The 21,437-nt window shown below is 46.3% G+C and overlaps 2 protein-coding genes and 1 long non-coding RNA gene across 7 annotated transcripts in view; 1 reads left to right on the forward strand and 2 right to left on the reverse strand.

The window, feature by feature from the left end:
- Positions 1-252: 252 nt before the first annotated feature.
- On the reverse strand, positions 253-3,521 carry LOC139795443 (uncharacterized). Its single transcript, XM_071742435.1, has 4 exons — positions 3,440-3,521; positions 1,881-2,572; positions 1,284-1,325; positions 253-569 (listed from the first exon to the last, which is right to left on the reverse strand). The coding sequence occupies exons 1-4, from the start codon at positions 3,519-3,521 to the stop codon at positions 513-515; spliced, it is 873 nt and encodes a 290-aa protein (XP_071598536.1). The 3' UTR covers positions 253-512.
- The window catches only part of MEIS1 (Meis homeobox 1), a 110,464-nt gene continuing 91,582 nt past the window's right edge, over positions 2,556-21,437 (forward strand). For 4 of the 5 annotated variants that reach the window (XM_071740210.1, XM_071740207.1, XM_071740211.1 and 1 more), the window contains exons 1-6: positions 2,556-3,637; positions 5,406-5,632; positions 7,372-7,513; positions 8,044-8,094; positions 8,967-9,017; positions 10,446-10,592. In XM_071740210.1, coding sequence (XP_071596311.1) covers positions 3,626-3,637; positions 5,406-5,632; positions 7,372-7,513; positions 8,044-8,094; positions 8,967-9,017; positions 10,446-10,592 — 630 coding nt within the window. In that variant the 5' untranslated portion in view covers positions 2,556-3,625. The remainder of the gene's footprint in view (positions 3,638-5,405; positions 5,633-7,371; positions 7,514-8,043; positions 8,095-8,966; positions 9,018-10,445; positions 10,593-21,437) is intronic. The other variant, XM_071740209.1, reaches the window with a different exon arrangement.
- Positions 10,816-11,689, reverse strand: LOC139794502 (uncharacterized). Its single transcript, XR_011725153.1, has 2 exons — positions 11,341-11,689; positions 10,816-11,136 (listed from the first exon to the last, which is right to left on the reverse strand). It is a non-coding gene; the product is annotated as an uncharacterized lncRNA (long non-coding RNA).

Genomic DNA, 21,437 nt, shown 5'->3' on the forward strand with positions numbered 1-21,437 from the left:
CAAACGCTTTCTTCTGCGGTTTCTTGTGTGTTTGTCTCTTCTGCTTGTTCTTATTTCAGTTTTCAGATTTCAATATTAATGCTGAAAGAGCACACTTGGATGCTAATTCCTTCCCTGCTTCCCCCACTCCTCGCCCCCCCCCCTCCCCTCCCTCCTCCAAATCCCTGCTAGGAAGGCGGCAGGGAAGTCAGCTAGAAAACATGGGATTGTTCCTAGGTATGACTAATTCTTTCCTTAAGCTGGGAAATTCAGCCTGATTAAAAGCCTCATTTATTATCCGATAAGCAAATGGACCCAGATTCCACCTCGTGGAGGAGGCTCCTTTGCTCCCCAGACGCCTTTTTTTTGCCTCAACTCGACGGACCCCTCCGCCAAAGGTCCGGGAGAGGAGGGGGGGAGGGAAGGCCCGGGGGACCGCGCAGCAGCGCGCAGAGCACCGCGCTCCGCAGACAGGCCGCTGTGCCCACGCACATATCGAAACCTTTCGCTCTTTGCTTTTATTTTCCCCCATCTCAATTTTTTTTTCTCTTTTCCTTCCCACCCTGCAATGGGAAAGCATCGATAGCTTCCTGCAAAACAGCAAGTTTTAGCAAAAAAAAAAAAAAAAAGCAAATAAGGGGCGAGATGCTGCACGGGTCGCCGGGGCCGCGCAGCCCGTCAGCCCCGTGAGGAATATACCGAGAGAGCGCGGAACTGTCCGTTTACTTTTTCCCTTTTAATAGATGATTAATTGCTGTCGGATTCGGCGCTTTTTTTTTTTTTTTTTTTTTTTTTTTTATGGCCGATATATTGCAAGCGGAGAGGCTCGAAGCGCGATTTCTCGCAGCAAGTCCTAAGCGTAATAACTGTTTGCTAATTGTAAAAACCTTATCCAGAATGAGATTTGGGCAAACAATTTGTACAACTGTAATTACATTGTAAAAGTGTTTTAGGCTGGGTTGCGCGGAATTAATCTTATAAAGGCCTGGTGGAGACGCTTAAAAGGGAGGGTTTATAGGGGTTGAGGGTTTTTTTGTTTTGGGGTTTTTTTAGGTTGTTTGGCGGGGGGGGGTTGGTTTGTTTTTTGTTTTTTTTAAGAAGGGTGAGGGGAAAGGAACGGAGAGAGGAGGAGGTGGCATCTCTGGGAGTTGAGCCTTAGCCTCCCCCTGAGAGGAACCGGTGCGATGGGGAGTCGTTCCCGAGAGCCTTTCCCCCGGTAGACCCATTAGCGAGATGAACCCCGCGCCGGTGGGTCGGCTCCCACCCGGGACGGGAAGGAGTTAGGGTACGAAAATGGCTCTTACCTGAGAGGTCTTTATTTCTCCTGCCGGGATAAAAGGCCGGTCCTAGCGGATAAGGGAGAGGGGGGAAGACAGGGACGGATTTCCCCGAAGTTTGAGACGTGGCGGCGAGAGCTGAGCCGCTGCCCCTGGGGGGTTTACTGCTGTGTGTCCGTCCCCCCCCTCTCCCCCCCTTTCCCAGCCATCCAACCACTACCCCAGCAGCTCACTCGGGGACCGCTGCACTCTTCTACCGAGAGTTCTCCCTTTTCCGCCCGGCAGGGGTAAGGGGGTGAAGGAGATGCGATGCAGGTAGGGGGGAAGAAGGGGGACGGCGGAGTTCTCCGCTCCCAGACCGGCGGGGGCCCCGCGGGGAGGGATGGATGAAGGGATGGATGGATGGATGGATGTGCTTTTGGACGGGAGAGGACCCCCGGTTAGGTGGATAGGGGGGGTGGGGGGGTACCGGTAGGGCGGGAAAGGACAGAAATCGGGGGTAGGGGGGTAGGTGGGGGGGATGGGGCGAAGCAGAGCGCACCGGGGTGCCCATGGGCAGCGGGGGCTGCGCGCCCTGCGGGTGCCCCGGCGCGCTCCCCGCCCCCCCCCCCCCTCCGCCCCTACCGCTTCGCGCTCGCGCTGCCGGCCCGAGCCCCGCTTCCCGCCCGGACCAATGGGGGCGCGGCTCGGGGCGGCGCGGCGGTGATTGGTCGGCGGCGGCGCGGCGGCGGCGGCCGGGGGCCGGGTGAGCTCACTCGGTCGTCGGTCGCGGGGGGAGCCGGAGAGGAGGGAGGGAGAGGAGCGGAGGGGAAGGGGTGTGTGGGGGGGGGAAGACATGATGGAGAGGTGGGGGGCGACGAGAGGCGGGCGGCGCGGCCCCGGGGCGCTGCGCGGGCGCGGAGCCGAGACAAAGGGACCGGGAGAGCCCCCCGCGCCCGGAGTGGTTGAGGGTGGGACGCACAGACACGGAGGGGAAAGAACGGAGGGGGTGAGGGGGGGTGTCGTGCGTCCTCCCCGCGGGGCGGGGGCGCGGCGTGAGGCGGGGGCGGGCGTCGCGTAGAGACACAGAGAGACACGCACACACAGACACACGCACACCCCTCCTCGGCCCCCCCCCGCGCCGGTGTCGGAGTTGCTGCCGCCCAGCGCATTGTGTAAGACGCGACCTGTTATGGCCACCACTACTTCCGGGTTCCCGCAGTCTGCTCCAGCCCGGCGCTGCGCTGCGCTCGCCGCGGCGGCGGTGGCGGCGGCGGCGGCGGCGGACGCCCGGCAGCGCCGCGCCTCCCCCCCCCCCCTTCCCTCCCTTCCTCCTCCTCCCTTCCCTCCCCTTCCCTCCCTTCCTCCTCCTCCTCCTCCCCGCTGCCCTTCCTCCCCGCGCCCGCCCCGCACGGCGCGGCGCTCCGCCCGGCACCCGCGCCCGCGCCCGGCCCGCCTCCGCCTCCGCCAGCCTCGCCCGGCCGCCGCGCAGGGGCAGAGCGAGCCGGCGCCGGCGAGGAATTAGGAGCGATCCGAGGAGGAGCGAAAAAAAAAAAAACCATCATCATCATCATCATCATAATAACCATAATAAAAGGAGAGCCGACGCGTTAGAGAGCCTTTTTAATTTTTAATTTTTCCCCCTCCTCTTCCTCCTTCTCCTCCTCCTCCCTCGATTTTTAATTTTTTATTATTTTTTATAAATTTTTTCTTTTTTTCTTTTTTTTTTTTTCTCTCTCTCTTTCTTTTTTTTTTTCTTTTTTTTTTTTTTTTTTTTTTTTTTTTTTTTTTGTTGGGTGAGCGCGCTCGAAAATTCCCATTTGAGGTGTCCTGCGCGGTGGGAGCACACGCAGCGGATCATCATCAGTCATTCACCACCTTGACAACCTCGCCTGTGATTGACAGCCGGAGTGGCAAAAAGCCATGAGACTTGGTAGTTGGGTTTGAGGGGCACTTTAAAAAAAAAAAAAAAAAAAAAAAAAAAAGAGGAAAGGAAAAAAAAAAAACTGATTTGGGGAAAGGATATTTGCTTTCGCCCCGCTGCTGTCTTGGAAACGAGAGGGAGAGAGTAAGAGAGAGAGACAGACAGGGAGCGAGGAAAGAAAGAAAGAAAAAAGAAGGAAGGAAGGAGGCAGAGTTGATCTTTTTTTTTTTTTTTTTTTGTCTTCAATTTTTTTTTCTCTCCTTTTTTAATGCTGAGTTACCGTATCGCTTCGCTGAGATCCAGCAAGCCGAAGATTTTACTCCATTGCTTTCATTACTGGCGACGCTAAGGGATTTTTGCATTTTTTTGGGGGGCGAGGGGGGGGGAACTTCGCATTTCTTTCTTTTCACACTGGCCTTAAAGAGGATATATTAGAAGTTGAAGTAGGAAGGGAGCAAGCAGGCCGATGGCGCAAAGGGTACGTATTAAAAAAAAAAAATTGGATTTCAAATGTAAAATAATATTGAGACGTGGCTGACAGAGACGCTGCGAAAAAAGTTTTGTGTGGTTTTTTTTTTTTTCCCCCCTCCTTTCTGGAGCAGGGGCACAAAGCAGTATCCTGGAGCGGGAGGATTTATCAGTTGTACTTATAGGTTTAAAACCTGTATATATTGATATTTTCTTGATTCTTTTACTCCCCGTCCCGGATCTCTCACCGAAAAGGCAAGCTTTCTATACATTAATGACATGCAGGCATGTAAGTGAATATGTCCGAGCCTCTGTATTTGTTGGTTTTGTAGCTCTAGTCCTACCAATGTCTTTTTAAAAGTCACCAGTGCTTGAAATATTTGAATGTGTGCATGTCTCTGAGCTTTTTTCTGTGTTAGTGATGATAATACCGCTTCACTTTCGGAAGATAACTTCTAGCTGGCAGTAAACACAACTTCTTTTTTTCTTTTTTTTCTTTCTTTTTTTATTTTTTTTCCCTACCCCGCTATGGGTTTTTTTGTTGTTTTTTTTTGGTTTGGGGTTTTTTTTACATATATATATATATATATGTAGTCACAAAAGGTGCAGTGCAAAGCCGGGGGGCCGGAGGGGGGGAAGTTGTTTTTAAAAGAAAGTCACTTTACTTTGAATTAGAGGTTACCAGCATGCACTGCCATGTGTATTGTTGTTTCTGGTTTGGATGCGATCTCCTTTTTTTCCTTCCAATTACCTCCTAAATAGAAGTTTTGTGGGAAAGAAAAAAAAATAACCGGACGGAGTCGGGCGAGCAGGGATTTAGGGAAGGGGAAAAGCCCTGGAAAGAAGTTTTCTTGTCTAATTTGCCTGCCTCCCCTCCGAGTGCCGGTTGGGAAAGAAAGTTCCTCTGCTGACAACTTGCCTTTTACTCTTTCGGTCTAAGCAAGTGTCAGGGATCTTGAAAAGTGTTTATTCACACCTTCACTTTTAATAGATAAAAAGTGGCCGTTTCCCCCAGTGCCTGGGAACCGCGTTAGCTTTAGCTCCTTAATCTTTAACAAAGAAACCCCCCCCCTTTTTTTTTTCCTAAAAAAAAAAAAAAAAAAAAAAAAAAAAAAGCATTCCCAAAATCCCGAGAGCCCGGGCAAACGTTTCCAGCCTTTCAGCTTTAAAACTGCCTTCGTGTGGAATTGTTGGAAACCCCAAAAATCTCTCTGTTGGTTTTGATTTTTTTTGTTGCTGTTGTTTTTGTTTGGTTTGGGGTTTTTTGTTCTTTTTTTTTTCCACTGATGAAAACTTTTTTGCATCCTCGCTGAGGCTGGTACCTGACTGTTGCTTATCAGCGGGAAAAAGTTTAGCGAAGGGGAGACCTGGGCTTCGTGAACCGGTTCCATTCACCAGGGGTGTGTGGGAGGCTTGGAGATGGGGATTTTTAATTTTATTTTAATTTTTTTAATATAAAAAATAAATTGTTATTATTGTTATTTCTCCACGGACTCCGGGGGGGGGGGGGTTGCGGGCAGCCGGGCCGGAGCTCAGCCCAGCCTTGCTGCTCTCCGGCCCGGGGCACCGTCTCCCTCCCCGGGGCCGGCGGCTGCGAGGCGGGGAGGGGAGGAGGAGACCCGGCACCAGAGCCCGGGGGGAAATCGGCTTCTCCCCATGGGAAGGGGGGGGACGGACACGAAGGCAGCGGGGCTCTGCTCCCCCCTCCCTCTCCCGCCCCCCCCCCTCCCCCCTTTCCTCCTCCCCTGACGCCTCTCTCTGCTCTCTCTGCCCCGCAGTACGACGAGCTGCCCCACTACGGCGGCATGGAGGGGGTGGGCATCCCCACCACCATGTACGGGGACCCCCACGGCGCCCGCCCCATGCAGCCCGTCCACCACCTCAACCACGGGCCGCCGCTCCACTCGCATCAGTACCCGCACGCCGCCCACGCCAACGCCATGCCCCCCGCCATGGGCGCCTCTGTCAACGACGCCCTCAAGAGAGATAAAGATGCCATCTACGGGTAGGTGACCGCGGAAAGCTTGCGCTCAACTTGCGAGGGATGGAGCCGGGGAGGATGGAATGGGGGTGGGGGGTATGTGTCTGTGTGTCTCTGTGTCTCTGTGTGTGTGTGTGTGTTTGTGCGCGGGCTGGAGATGAAGAGTGGGTTGGCTACGAGGCAGAAGGCCGTGTTCTTAATATTTTATTATTATTTTCTAAAAGGGGGGGGGGGGGGGGAAGAGGGGGAGAGAGAGAGAGAGAAAGAAAGAAAGAAAGACAGACAGACAGACAGAGAGGGCTGAGGTCCCCCTGGCACGGGGAGCCGCAGGGGACTCCGGAGAATAGGAGCTGGGGGTTGCTGGAGGGACTGCAGGCATCACCGAGGGGAGGAGGAGGAAAATAATATTCCCAGGGCACAACCTGTGCCGGGTGGTAAATCTCTGCATGGGGTCTGGGAACAGGGGGAGTTTGGAGCGCTTTGCCCAACTTTCCACCTTGTTTGCTTGCTCCTTGTGCTAGGAAGGAGAAAACTCGGAAGCTGCTTCTCTCAGCTTCTTTTTATTTTTTTTAATTTATTAAAAAAAAAAAAAAAAGCAAAATTATCCGACAGCATTGAATGCTTCTCAATGCGGCAACTTGCAGAGCAGTTTCTAGGCCGTTGGGATGTGAGCTGATGGGTTGTGTTGGGAGGCAGATGCTTTTAAAATGAATCTGCCCGGCTTGAGTCTGAAAGGAAGTTTAAGAGCCCTTTAAAATCGCTCTCTAAACATTGAGCAGGAGGGAGAGAGAAGAAAAAAATTCACGTTCGGTTTCTTTATCGGTTTATCAGGAATCTGTAGCACTGGTTAAAACTCAGTGGTTTACAGTACCTAAAAAAAGGAAAAGTATGAAGCCCTGGGGAAAAAAAAAAAAACACCACCGCAAAACAACAAACAAACAAACAAACCTACACAAAAAACAAACCAACAACTCCCTGTTATAAATATACATGTATATGTGTGTGTGTGTGTGTGTGCCCACGCTTATTTATTTATTTAAATTATTAAACGGCCGAGGGAGCCAGATGCACACACAGCCTTTCTCCCGGGGAGGCTCTTAGAGCTGGGAGAGCCCAAAAGCACCTGGTTCCCCCCGCGGGTTGGGGTGGGGGGTGGCAGGCAGGCAGCCCGGTTGGCCAGCGCCTGCCGGTGGGTCGGCTTGTTGGGTGCTGGGGAGTGGGTTTTGGGGCTATTTTCTCTTTTAATTTGGATGGAAATTGTTTCTTTTTCTAGGTTGGTTTGGATTGTATTTTTTTGTTGGTTTGTTTGTTTTTCCCCCTTCTCTCCCAGCAAGTCCTCCAGCAGCAAACGAGAATTAAAAAGCATGAGAAGCAGAGAAGTGTACATCCAGATATTTACATTTATTATTTTATTTTATTCCTAAAGACAAGGAAAGTTAATTCAAAATGGCTGCTGGAACCGGCTTGGGTTTTATTCTTAGCTTGTCCTAAGGTTGTATTAACAATATCTATGGCTAGATAAGTCCGGGGGGATGCGGGGCTGCCAGCCGGCCGGCTGCGCAAAGGGGCCAGGAGGCGGCGGGGGGTGCCGGAGCCCCCTCGGTGGATGCCCCACTCCCCACACACGCTACTGTGGGACTAACTATTGTTGTCTTGGGTTTTTTTTACTTCGTTATGATATGTTGTGTAGTTTGGTTTTTTTGTTTTGTTTTGTTTTGTTTTTTTACTTCTCCCCTCTGTGTGACTATTGTATTTTCTTTCAGACACCCCCTGTTCCCTCTTTTAGCACTGATTTTTGAGAAATGTGAATTAGCTACATGCACACCCAGGGAGCCCGGGGTAGCGGGAGGCGATGTTTGCTCCTCTGAGTCTTTCAATGAAGACATAGCAGTGTTCGCCAAACAGGTCAGCAAAACCGGGTTGAAACAGTAAAAGAAAGAAAAAAAAAAAAAAAAATCGTAACGAGAAAAACAAGTCTCTGCTGAGATAAAGATGCGCGTTTCCCCCTCCCCCCCCTCTTACTGCAAGAGGCAGAACCCCAAAACAAACAACAAAAAAAAAATACCCCAACTCTAATCAAAACAACAAAATAAATCGGGAAATCTCGGCATTTACCACCCCCCCTAAAGAAACGCGATGACCGGAGCGGTCCATGCCCCTGCGGGATCTGCACTGCGCGGTACCGGGAGCCGGGGCCGGAGCCGAGGCTCGGTCCGGCGAGCTCCTTAGGTATTTTTCGGTGTATGTGATTCACTTGTCCAAGTGTTTGGCTGCTGCACTGAACCCAGCAGTCAGGGCTTCGCACGGAAGCTTACATAATGGACCCGACAGTGTAATGAAGCAAGAAATAATAACGTCTGCTTTTTCTGCTTCCATATTTCACATCTTTTTTATTATCATTTTTTTCCCCCTTTCCCCCCCTTTCTTATATTTAGATCCGAGCAGAGAAACCCCTCTTTTCCTCTAATCCTGAACTGGATAACTTGGTAAGAGTTAACAACACTTCTTCCTCTCCCCACCCCCACCCCACCACCCTCCCTTCCCTTCCCATTTATTTTTTTTTTTATAAAAAAAAACTTGTGTCTTATGGAGATGTGGTTGGATGGTGCTAAATCAAAAAATTCTTACGTGGATTTTTTTGTTTTTATTATTATTATTATTATTATTATGGTGATTTTTATAATTACAAGAAAACACAGTGTGGTAATTGTGTGGAAGTAAAAAAGAAAAAAAAAAAATCCCATAAGGATACCTATAAGGAAAGCCCCATCCAAATGGGAGCTTGCGGCTGCCCAAGGGGAGCGGGGATTTATCCTCGCTGGAGCCAGCCCCTCCACGCACCTTTTAAGCAGTGTGATGGGAAACTTGAAGGATTGCTGTGGCTGGAGATGCACTGTCCGGTAACTCCCGGAAAATGAGGTCTTTTCTCCTTTTTTTTTTTTTTTTTTTTTCTCCTCCTTAAGGATAAACACGTATTTTGCCTCCACTGGAGTCTTACTCCCGCTTTTGCAAAGCAAGGAGCCAGCCATAGAGTTTAGAGGGCTTTCTTTTTTTTTCTTTCTTTTTTTTTTTTTTTTTTTTTTTTTAAAAAAAAAGGAGAAATGTTTATGATCCGTATAATTTAGTTGCTTCATTGGAAGAAGGATTTTTTTTTTTTTTTGTTAACTCTAGATCGCTTCTTGTTAAACAGCGCACAAAGCCACTGCTATTAAGTTTTAGTGTTATTGCCATAAATCAAAACAACTTTTTATTTACTACTAGAGAAAAGTCAAGCTACAAAGTGCGGCAGGGGCGGCTGTGGGAAATATCCCCAAATCCAGGAATGAGATAAATACTCGTGTTGTTTGTATCTTTGCAGATGATTCAAGCCATACAAGTATTAAGGTTTCATCTGTTGGAATTAGAGAAGGTAATTTTTCTCTCTCTCTTTCTTCCTCCTCCGTTTCAGTACTGCTGAAGTTCAGGCTTCTGGTAAATTTGCATAAATGTCTTTCTTGCTGGTAATTAGTGTCAAGACCAATCTTGGCGTCCATTTCTCTTCGCAGTTTAATTACAATTTCAGCCTCTAAAACCGGGCTCTCAAACGCCCAGGCCTTGTGTTCATTGTAATACTTTGCTGGCTTTGTATAAATAGTTGCAGTTCTGTGGTGCCGCAAATGAGACTCAAAATGGTTAGTTCAGCCAAGTCCCTGAAATTCTGATCCATTTAAAAAAAAATTTAAAAAAGGAAAAAAAAAATATTTGATTTTTTTTCTTGGTGGTGGTGGGGAAGAGACTTTGGTTACAGTTAGTTATGATGGGGCTTTTTTTTTTTTTTTTTTTTTTTTTTTTTTTTTTTTTTTAAGAGCCATCTGCAGGTCAGGCTCAGGGCAGGGATTGTCCTGTAACATTTTGCAGAGACAAAGCAGAGTTGATAGTTGTGTCTGTCTCTTGTTCCTGGGAATATTGTACACCTCTGAGCAGAAGAAAGAGATTGCAGCCTAGATGCAGGGTTTTTTGCTGGCTATTTTAGAAATATTAGGAGGGAGAATGCTAATTTCTAAGAAGGCAGTGTCATCCGAGCTCACATTAAATTGAAAGTGCGCTCTGGTTTCCTGAGAATTTTTTACGTGTCATTGATAGCTGGCCTAGAAGAGAATTCCCTTTCTCCTAAAAATAAACATTTTGAGAGGTTTTTAAATAGTTGAAAAGTTTCTCGGGTGCCTCAGGCACTTTATCTAACCATAACTGGCAGGTTGTTCTTGTTCTACCCAAAATGTGTTAAAATCTGCCCATTAATAGAGGCGGCTCAGGTAGGAGTCTATCAGAGCGACTGGGGATTTCAGGGCTTGGATGCCTACAATGTATTTCAGCCCTTTTTTTTAAAAAAAAATCATTTTTTCTGTACTCATACCCCTTTGGAGAGGGTTTATGATGAAATAACTGGATGAAATTAAATAGTTTACCTTAAATGTCACCCATGCAGGTCACCTCTCTAATGGCCACAGCTCCGGGAGCAGATGAATTTAACACGGGTGTTGAATATGTTGTAGCCTGTGAATCATCTTGTCACTGTCAATTTTCTGGGATATCTCTATTTTGCGAGAAAAGAAAGTTATTCCTAATTCTGGATGCGTCTAGAGGTCTCGGGGGGATAATTGCAGTGTGTTTCCCCTGTTTAGGACTTTTGATGTCACAGGGGTGAAGGGGGGAGACTGGTTGCACTTGTCAATTTTACTTATGTATTGCTGATTATATTTTCTCCCTTCCCTCCCTCCTCCTTTTTTCCTCTCTCTCGCCTTTTTTTTTTTTTTTTTTTTTTTTTTTTTTTTTTTTTTTTACCTCTGTCATAATGTAGGTACACGAATTATGTGACAATTTCTGCCACCGGTATATTAGCTGTTTGAAAGGAAAAATGCCTATCGATTTGGTCATAGACGATAGAGAGGGCGGATCAAAATCGGACAGTGAAGACATAACAAGATCAGCAAATCTAACAGATCAGGTATGATCTCACCAATGCCGCACACGCTGAAATTTGTATGCAGATCGTTCGCTGGGTCACTACGCCTCCTTTTATTATTTGCATATGATTAAGTCTCTTTTAGATAAATTTCCATCGAAATGAAAATTTTTGAATAATGTGGCTATTATTGCTTCATTAAGGCTTGCTCCCGGATTCGACCTGGTGAGATGAGCTTGTAAAAGCATCGCCTGCAAACTCGACCTGTTTCTTGTCGCTTTTAATTTTTGTCTTTATTTTATTTACCCTTTGCAATAATGGAAGTGGGAGTTGTGAATCGCTGGCTTCTTGGTGACTTAGCAAGGGAAGGGCTGGAGCCGTTTCCCAAAATAATAATTAAATCCGAGATAGGTGGTCTGGGGAAGACAGAGAGGGTTTGAAATCTAGCAAATACTGGCTATTTTCTTCCCGTCTCTACGGTTCATTAGTCCGTCTTGTCAGTTTTCCTTGGCCGAACGCTTTTAGACTTCAGTGAACATTGCTTTGTGCACGCCTGCCTGCTGCAAACGCGCCCATTTTATTTTACCTAATAGAAAAAAAGAAAAAAAAAAAAAAAGGGGGGGGGGGGGGGGAGAAAATAAAACGGGACCCAGGTTTTAAAATATCTTCCTTTTATCTTTCATGTTTTTAACCTCTTGAAAAACTAACAAAGAAAAAAAACCCAACAAACCAAACCAAAACCAAACCAACAAAATATCCAACCCCCAAACCCGTTCCAGCAAAGCCTTGCCTGGCTTTGACGGTGTCCAGAGTTTCTCTGGGATGGCTCGAACCTTAATGCCGGCTGTAGCCAATGTGGGAAACGGATGCTTTGGGATAGCTTTGCTTCCCCCTCTCCTCCCGTCTCTGTCCCCTCCGCTGGGCAGAGGCCGGGATTCTTGCCTTTTAATGGGAGCGGTTGGGGCTAATTCAGGAGGTGCCTAGAGCTAAATTAAGCTCCTAGATGATGGAAGTGACTGAGATTTGGCCATTTTTCCCCCCCCTTTTTTTTTTTTTTTTTTTTTTTTTTTTTTTCGAGTTTGGTAAAAGTGCCGGTTTTTTCGCGATCGGCTCTCTCTCTGAACCGAGGGGCAGGCTGCGAGAGAGGGGACACTGAACACAAAAAAAAATCTCCGGCTAAGCATCTTCCCGTTGCCCCCCTCCCCCCAAGTTATTTCTTCTTTATGATCAGCTTCGTAAATACAGTCTTAGGAGCAATCAGCTCCCGACTCTGGAGGTTTCCTTTTGTTCAAGCAAGGCGCAGTCAAGCAGACAGGAGTTTCCTCAGCCGCTTTGCCATTATCACCAGCACTGTCACCCAGGAGTTATTTTATAGATTAGCGACATCAAGGTGTGTTGCATCGCAGCGTAGGCAGTGTCTTAAATATTTTTCTCCTGTCTGCCAAAGGCTATCGGGCTGCTGGTAGTGCCGTGACAGGGGGAGGGAAGCTTGGAGGAAAGCGTGAACTTTTTAAAAGGGGTTTATGTGCCCATATTATGGGGCTTTTGGGGTGGGTTGTTTTTGTTTGTTTGGGGTTTTTTTCCGCCCGCAATTATGGTGCCAAGGGGAAGGGCTTCCCGAAGCGGCAGGGATGTTTCCCCCGGGCCGGGGAAGATGCTCCCGGGGAGCAGCAGCCCCGCGCAGCGCCTTAAAGCGAGGGGAGCCCTACAGCGAGGGTCTAGCTGAGAGAAGCTCCGCTCGCTGCTGTTGAATAAAAATTGTAATCCAACAAGTCTAACTAGAAAATGGGTTTCTAAAAGCTCTGGAGTGCTGGGTACATAAAGCTATTTGAGCAAATTACAAGAATCGCTCAGGGGCACGAATGAAATCAACACTTTAATTGCCTCCAAAATGAAGATTTATACCCCATTTTCCCAACGAATCATTATTTTATTAAAGTGAAAGCTAAAGAAATGAAGCTATAGTTTTGGGGTTGCCGGGAGGAGAGGGTCGTGCCCCCCATTCCTCCCACCCCCCTTTCTTTTTTTTTTTTTTTTTTTTTTTTTTTTTTTCGTCCAGCAGCGCGGACTTTGCGCGCCCACCGCCGGCCCCTCTCCTGCTGCGCGGAGCGGCTGCGCACCGGCGGGAGGTTCAGCCCCAGCACCCCGGGCTGGCGCGGGCTCCGCGCCAGCCGCGGAGCTGGTCGGCCTCCCCGGGGGGAACCTGTATCCTCTCCGGGCAGGGGGAGGCTCAGCCCCGCTGCCGTTGCCCCTCCGCACCCGCGGAGCTGCGCGGGGAGCGGGGCATCGCTTGCCCCGTCGAAGGGAAAAGGCTCAAAACCGCTCATTTTTCCTGCTGCCCCCCACCTTCCCGGCCGACGAGTCTATGGAAATCACCCGCGGGGGGTGGGCACCCGCGGAGGTTGCGCGTAGCAGGGGTGGGCTTATTGGGGGATACGCGGCCGCCCGCGCCCCCGGGAAACTCCGTTGCCAATTGCAGCCCCAGCGAAGCCGGCAGTATCAGGACCCTAATGGTTAAATAATAAGGTGTTGAGTGCTTGTCGCTGGGGCGGCTAATTAGGATGTCGCTGCGCGGGGCGCGTTTATGGCTGCGCGGGTGCGCAAGGCTGGGCGGCGGGAGAGGGGCTAAGCTGCCGGTGCGGGACCATCCCGTAGCCTGCCCGCGGCTGCACTTGTCAGGGTAGTAAAAGAGTAAGTATGTAAAAGCTTTTATTATGTATTTAATTACATTTTCTTATTTTGTGGTAGTAAAGGTTACAGTTAACAGGGTTTGGGTTTTTTTTGCTTGGTTGGTTTTGTGTTGTGTGTTTTTTTGGTGTTTTTTTTTTTTTTTTTGGTATTATTTATTTATTTTTAAAAACTTAGTGGTTTTTGCCTTATTTAGTCTTTCCTTCCAGATCCCTCCATGCTGGTACCTTTAAGTCCCCCCTGGTTAATAGAGAGCAATGACACTAATGCTAGATTTTGCAAAGTAAAGCCCCATAACACTAACCATTGTTCAGTGATTTAACTAGCTCAGTGGCAATAGGTCACTAAAATAGCATCCTTCTCCCACAGGCACGACCCCGCTGCCTGCCAGGGTGGGACCTGCAGTGTTGTTGTTTACCATTAAGGCTCCAGAAGTACAGGGCAGGAGTTAGGATTTTGTGTTTTTGGTGTCAGGTTGTTTTTTATTTGGTTTTTTTGGGTTTTTTTTTTTTTGGTTGCTGTTCTGTTGTGGGTTTTTTTTCTGGGGATAATTGAACTCAAGATCAACCAGCCCCTGAGACTTTAAAATCCCTAGCTGAAGGATTACACCCATCCTCAAAAGTTTCAAAATAAACTTTTTAAAATCATTAGCCTTTCGAACATTTGCATGTTTAAATTTTCAACTGTTTGTCGGGGTCCAGAAAGATTTAAAACACAGCTGTTGTGTGGTGCGGCTGGGAAAACTCCTTCCCTCTAAAAAAAAAAGCACCCAAGACTGTCTGTAGCCAGATAGCAGAAATCCAGTTCCTTGGCTAATCCTAAACTATTACCATGGAGCTGTTCTCTTGAAGCCACATCACCTTGGCACCCTGGTGCTCTAGTCTGAACTAAGTGTGCAAGAGTGTGCCTATAGAAAGCCTTTAGAAAGTCCTGTAAGGAAAACATGGTCTTAAGTAGCCACCACATTCAGATGCATAACATAGATTTTGTATGGACAAACCAGAAACAAGAAAATAAACTTGTTGAGCAAACCCACAGTGGCATTACTTGACAAAAATTGTCATTTAATAATGCACAAGATAGTTACATGCGCAGAAACTTTTAAAGGCAAATCGGCAAGGAGCCAAATTCCTATAGGGACTAGGAGGGAAATGATCAAAAAATGAAGATGAAATAAGACTTCCTGTAAGAAGGTCCATAATTCAACATTATTTGACTCCACTGTCAAGGAAATTGTTGAAGGATAGTAAACTGATACTAGAGTCTCAGTCATTTTTGTTACAGTCTTAAATGTTTGCAACTGTGGCATTTTAGATGGCCCTTCTTGGATGATAGTATATCATATATATATGTATATAATAAAGCAACACTTCTATTTATGTTGCAATAGATGTATTTTTTAATGTGCGCAGTCCCAGAGTTTCTCTAAACAAAATGTGAATTGACAGCAGCTTTTTTTTTAAAATGGAAGAATTACTTAAAATATAGTATTCTTTGCGAAGAAATAATGATAAACTGGAATGCAATATCTAGCATATCGGAAGGTGGATGGGTTGTTTAGGGCATCGAGCAGTTATGGTTAGATTAACTTTCCCAAATACTTCAAATAAATTAGCTATAGCTTGCAGCCAATACAAAAATTATGCCTTGGGGCTGAAGAATTACTGAAAAATACTGTTTTACTAAAGGAGTTTCAAACCATGTATGGTTTCTGGTGGAGTGAGCTGAGAATATTTCTGTCTTCAGTATATGTACTACCATACTGAAGAAGCTGGCATCAAAATAACAGATGTGGTACAGAAGGTGCATGGTGGAATTCATTTCTGCATAGTGAAAGAGTTACGGCAAAGTAGGAGTCTGAGGAGGACGAACAAAATAACTTTTACAAGGATCAAAATTTAATTTTCTTCCTCTGACTTTATGCCTCACCTTGCGCCAGTGAATCCTTTTTGTTTGTTTGTTTGTGGGAATTTTTTTTTTCTGTGATATTTAGAAGGTGTTACCTTGCTTGACTTTGGCAGACTATTTAATGTAAAGATAATTTATATTCTCAACATTAATTTATATTCTCAACCTGTTATCATCCAAAATACTGTGGCTGAAATTGTACTAGCAGAAGAATGTTTGTTTCGCTCTTTGTTTCTCTAAGCACGTGAATATATATTGGTAGATAGGTATGAGATTGAGTATATTTGCTTAAATTTATGCTTTCATGTCTATTCTATAATCTTTGGGTTTTTTCGGGTTGTTTGGGTTTTGTTTGTTTTTTTTTAAAAATCATTCACTAGCCCAAATGCATCTCTCCTTACAGCTCAGTATATTTGCTGCTCTCCTTCACTTGCACGATCAGGCTTAATTTAGCATAAAGTTTTCTAAAATTAAGTTACCTTTTGTTGCAAGGGATAGTTTAATTTCCTTATTCCCCCCCCCCCCCACCCCCCCCATCTTTTTCAATATCAAATGCAACCGAGCTGAGTTTAAACCCCAGGTAACCCTGGAACTCATCTTTAAACTTTTGCGGGTGGATCCCGAGGCAATCCCGTAAGCGGGATCACACGGCTCCTTTGCGTTAGGGACCGCGGATTGTTATTTTGGGGAAGTTTGGAGGTCTACAAGGATGTTGTGAAAAAAGGAATTTTTTTCCTTAGGTTTAGCCTTTATGGTTGAGGTTTTGAGTCTTCCCTGGCTGATCATTCACAGGTAGCAATAAAGGTGATGGGCTCTGGATGTGGAAGGGCTACTTAACGCAGCCTGGAGTAGGCACTTAAAAATATCAGATTATATGATGCACAATCAAAAGGAGTAAACGTAGGTTGTGCTGATAAACACCACTTTAAAAAGCAGTGAAAATCCAGCACAGCTTCTTTAAATTAGGAAATCTCTGGCTTTTTTGTTGTTGTTTTTCATTTCTGTGTTTGGGTTGGTTTTTTTTTTGTCACATGAGCATACAGTTAGGAGCTATTTTGTATAATCTAAACTAATTTAAGAAAATAAAGAGGAGGGTTGTTTTGAACTGGTTGCTAAAATTTTTGAAGGTTTTTGGAATTGTTTTCTGGTGGGGTTTCTGTGGGAGAAGGAGAGACTGGGGTGTACTGCAGATCACCTCGTATCCTTGGTGTGTTACCTCCCTCTCCTGATGCTCGGTTGCTTGGAGCAAGCTTTGAGTTGCACGGCAAATTTGAAAATTAGTGTTTGTATTTGGTTTTTTTTCCTGCAGTCGCAGCATTATTTGAAGCCGGTAACTCTTAACAGAGCACGCATTTTGTGTTTTGCCATGTTTGAGTGTGTTTCTGCCTCTGATTAATGGCCCTGTATCTAACCCACCACTGATTCTCTGTAACATGACGTAAAGACAACTTGCTGAAAGTCGGTTCAGTTCTTCTTTGGTGTGTTTAGTGTGGCCCTTTCCCTCTTACTACTTAGAAAAGTCAAAAACAAAGCTGTAACCCAGCGTCAGAGCATAGGGAAGAGCAGAATCCCTGCAGGCCAATGTCCTCGGGTCTTCTATTTTAAAATTTAGGTGAGATCCCTAGAAAGCTTCTGTACCTTTGAGGTGGTTTGGGGTCTCTGTTAGCAAAGGAGCTGCTGGCATGGAGGGGTCCCCATTGCCTCCACAGGCTCAACACATCAAGTTGTCTTGCTGGTTGTTGCTTTCAGGGTTTCATTTATTTTCTGTTTCGGAGAGATGAAGAGCAACATGGAGACTTCATATTTATGTGGGTTGTTGTGATCGTGCAGGCAGTGAGTAGTTTCTGAGGGTTATTGGATTTTGGAAAAGTGGGCTTGAGATTCACTGGTAGACACCTGGGCAAGTGTTCAAAATTTAAATGTTGGTGAGATGAATTCAAAAAACAAAATCAGAGTTTTTTCTGAAAGCAAAAGGCCTGTTTGCAATTTAAAAAAAAAAAAAAAAGTAAAGTAACAATATGGAGACTGACATTTCCTTGTTAACTTCTGGGACGTGGGGAAGGTAGGACAGAAAGAGATGGATTTGTGCCCAAATTTGGCAATTCTTACTTTTGCCCGTGGCAGGACAGGCTCCAGAAAGTCATGGTGGCTTCTTGTTTTGCAAGCGGCTTCTTGTTTTGCAAGCATCTTCAAATTCGAGCCAGGCACCCCGTTTAAGAAATGTTTTTTCCCCCCGTCGGAGATTATACATTAGTCATCCAGGAATTTTGGGAATCAATAAAGGGATAACTGTGAGAAGCAATGGCCCATAACATGTGGGGAGTGAGATGAGTTGATCTAATGGTTCCCGCCTGGCCTCAAAACTCGATGAATCTCTGGGTTTGTCCACACAAGGACACTCAGGAGAGGTAAGACAAATTGATTGGATGTAAAATTAAAGTGCATTAGTTAAAGTGCATTGCACTATTGTGTGGATGCTCTCATTCAGAAGTAAAGTGGCCTTAGTTCACTTTAGCCTAATCCCCTTTGGAGTAGGCCACTTTTCTTTTGAATGAGAACATCCACATTAACTTTTAGTTAATTCGTCTTTCCCAAGCATCCTGGCGGCCTCATGCCTGCTCCTCTGGAGAGGTTTGGCCGGCCGGGTGCGGGCTCCCCGCGAGCTTTAGGTAAGCTTTTCATTAGCCATATTCATCTCCGCAGCCGCGCTTCACCGCTGGAGTTCCTCATCACCCCGGCCGGGGCTGCGGAGAGCGGGCTGCCTCTGCACCCTCCTCTCCTTCTGCTCCTGCAGCTGGAGAATGATGTTGATTTTAACACTGCCTGGGGAAAAAAAAAAAAAAGAAAAAAAAAAAAAAAAAAAGAAAAAAAAAAGTTTTACAGTACCAAGGATTTGGGGATGTATTTGGCCAAGGTGGTATGGACAAGGGCTCAGCCAGGCTGCGAGGAGAGGGAAGAGCTGACTGCTACCTGTCCTGGGGTGTGTGTGTGTGTGTGTGTGCGTGCAATTTGGGGGTCATATTTCCCAGGTGAATATGGCATTAGGCTTCCTCGGTATCAGTCCTCCTCCCTGTAACCTGAGAATTTTATTTTGCAATGGTGGTTTGCTGTCCTGGTGCGCTCCCTGCATAGATGGCTTCTTCTGTGTCCACTGATAAGCTGGTTTTTAAAGGCAGTGAGGAAATCTAGCATAACCCTCTGCAGCTGTATTTCCAACCATAAAACCAAGAATTGAAAATTAACCTACTGGAGAACTGGTTTACCTAGCACGGAAAAAAAAAAAAAAAAATACTGGGAAGATAGTTTTGGGAGCTGTTTTATATTCTTGCTTGGAGTTCACCGAGCTTGAGTTTTTTGTTAAGAGGCATTTTCATGTGTCTTCTAGAGCTTATAAGTAACCTATTTATTTACTTTTTACTGGCTAAACCGTGTGTGCAGATGCTGTGCTGTGTCACACTCCTGCCATTGCGCATTCCATTCATAATAAAATTTACAAGGCTTCTTGCATTAGTAAGCAATTTGCTATTGGAGCCTTTCCTAGAAATACAGAAATGTATTTCACCAAAGTATTGTCTTTCCTCTTCAATCAGAGCCGAGGTGAGCTATTTTCTCAAGGACTCTCCAGGCATCTATATGATATTCCCACTTGTGCAGATGATCTCCAAAACTGCGTTACTTACTCCTCCGTCCTGAAGGACCATCACAGTAAATTAAAATTCTCTTACTACCGTCATCAGGCTTTGAATCTTGCCAGCTAGGTTTTTTTTTTTTTTTTTAGCTTGTATTTTTTCTTTATTTTTTTTTTAATAAAAAGCAAATATGCATCCAGACCCTCTTTGCTGAAAGAAACCAGCCAACAATAAGAGGGGTAATTCTTCATTTGCTTAAAAGAACTGCCTGTTTTAACTTCAGAAATACTGACCCAGAGTAAAGCAACAGCTGATGCCATCACAGGCAGTGCACTGTATTCAAACAGCTGTACAAAATGAAAAGCCGCGGTATTAATCCTGCCATTCACAGTTTATTTAAGTTTTTCAAGCTCCTCTCGTATGGGCATGGCATCAATGCCTAATTATGCCTCCATTAGAGTTACTGGGCCCTTAATACAGAAAATTATTGTATTTAAAATTTGGAAAGCTGCAGCGAGGTAATCTAAGATTCTTGCAGCTGGCACACATTCAGGGAAAGCAAACTTTACCTTGTAATTTTCTTTTCATTCATTTTGTCTTTAGGTTTTGGTCCAGTTTTGTCATTACTGAGAAGGTCAGATCATCACTGGTGTTTTTAACACTGGCTTTAAATAGCTCCATTTAAGGCTGCATAGCTCTCAGGAGGAGAGGGGAAGAACAGATTAAAAATCCCATGGCTTTATTCGTCCCATTTGCTAGGGTGCAGTGCTATGGCCATCTATGAAAATAGAAATGGTTGAAACGAATGTCTGAAGCGTGGCACTCAAGGAGTTCTGTCTTATCATGATTTTAACCTGTGCTGATCCAGGGCAAGCTCCTTCAGTGCAAGGTGTGGTTTATCCATGGATGTGAAAGTCTTGACCCCATGCTTGGCTGTTGATGTTCTACTGTCGCATTGGGGTGCGGTGTTGAGAGATGGCCCTGTCCGAGGTGGGTTGTCGCCTCCTTGCTGATGCTTGGCAGCAACCCAAGGCACGTCCTCTCATGTGCACAGTGACCACTTGCTGAGATTTGACTTAATCTGGTGAGCAAAGTATTCACTGTGACCAGTCCCTTGCTGGAAACCCTCCCAGGAGGAAGGAGGAGTCCCAGGGACTCAGTAGGTGGCACTTTGGTTTTAGGCTTGAGGGAGTGCCGAGGATTCCTCTGCTCCTCAGGGCCAGGCCTTGGTGGGCACTCCCACGTGCACCACTGAGGTACCTTGTGTAGGTAAAGTATGCCTGAGTTCAAGAAGCTTTTGGATGACGCTCTCAGGCACATGGTGTGATCCTGGGGGTGCCCTACACAAAGACAGGAGTTGGACTTGATGATCCTGATGGGTCTCTTCCAACTCGCCATATTCTATGATTCGATAAAGTTGGTCAGATTTTTAGGTGAGGAGAGTGTTCCTCTGGCTTGTAATTTATAAAATTGCTCTTGCATAGTGCTGTGCAGTGATGTGGAAGAGTAGTTCTGCTATGTCCTGGATATGGCTGTGTTTTGGTGATGGACACAGCCATATCACCACAAGGTCATCACAAGCTGTCTCTCTCCTTTCTAGTGTTTATGCTGGCTTTTTGGGTGGCACTTGGCAGGAACAGGGGCTCTGTGGCTGAGAGTTGCTGCAGGGCATCACCGTGGTGGAAGGGTGACAGCGAAGGGGAGAGAAGCCTTTCAAGCACACAGGCGAGTTGGCATCAGGCAGCTTCCTGGCACTGTTTGCAGGGATGCTTGGGAAGAGGTGCCCAGTGTTAGCCTGGATGTTTAAGGAGAGATGCCTGGATCATGCTGCCCATGCATGGCTGGAGGCAGCATGGCTGCTGTGTTCGAGCCGTTCCCTTCTTTGGCCTTTTTTGCCCAGTGGATTTTGCAGGTGATTTACCCTGGAGGCTCCTGGCCCTCCTCCCTGTTGTACAAACCAGTTTTACTAGCGTGGCTTCCACCTACCAGGGGAGCGTCGTTTTGCTTTTCCCATGTCCATGAGGCCCATGGCAGTGCTTTGTGGCATGGCTTTGTAGAAGAAGAATGCTATGACTACATCTAGCTACATTCATATTACCCCTCTGAGGGATCTCTTTTATTATTTTCCTTTAAAGCCAGAGCTAGGGTATACACATGACTAGTGTGTGCGGAGAGGATTAATTATGTTCTTAAGTGCATGTGTGTGTGTTGAGCCAGGGTTTGGTCTGTCCTGATAATAGTTTGAGAGATCCTTTGGGTGAGAACTGATACAGCGATGTTGGAGGTGCAGAGGTGAGGGACGCCACGCTGCTGACAGCACAAGGCAGGAGGGCAGATGCAGGTGCTCTTCCCAGGTCTGTTGCTGAGGTTTTGGGGCAAGACAATTATTTGGTTGTACACTCAGAATTTCTACTTCCTCAGTATCATTAGGTAGGGTTGATACCTTAATTTATATGTCATACAGGGATAACGAAGTATGGCAGACATACAAATAAGAAGTGATATGGTGAAGTAATAAATTACTCTTTAGATACTTTAAAGAAGTAAGTAGCAGTGCCACCAGTAACTTCTTCAGGAGCAGAGCTGTGGGGCTGACTGGAAGTGTTTGCAGAGTGTTGGACAGTCAGTCTGTCCTGAGGCACGACTCCACCTGGGGCCACGA

The sequence above is a fragment of the Heliangelus exortis genome, chromosome 3 (genome assembly GCF_036169615.1).
Source record: "Heliangelus exortis chromosome 3, bHelExo1.hap1, whole genome shotgun sequence".
Taxonomy (NCBI): Eukaryota; Metazoa; Chordata; class Aves; order Apodiformes; family Trochilidae; genus Heliangelus; species Heliangelus exortis.

Bases quoted from the DNA above. Each gene is read 5' to 3' on its own strand.
- LOC139795443 (XM_071742435.1), bottom strand. From the start codon at position 3,521: ATGCAAAAATCCCTTAGCGTCGCCAGTAATGAAAGCAATGGAGTAAAA. The intron at 2,573-3,439 runs GTAACTCAGCAT...GAGGGAAGGGAG, and splicing joins GATCTCAGCGAAGCGATACG to GAGGAGGAAGGGAGGGAAGG. The intron at 570-1,283 runs GTAAGAGCCATT...GCTGTTTTGCAG, and splicing joins GAGAAATAAAGACCTCTCAG to GAAGCTATCGATGCTTTCCC.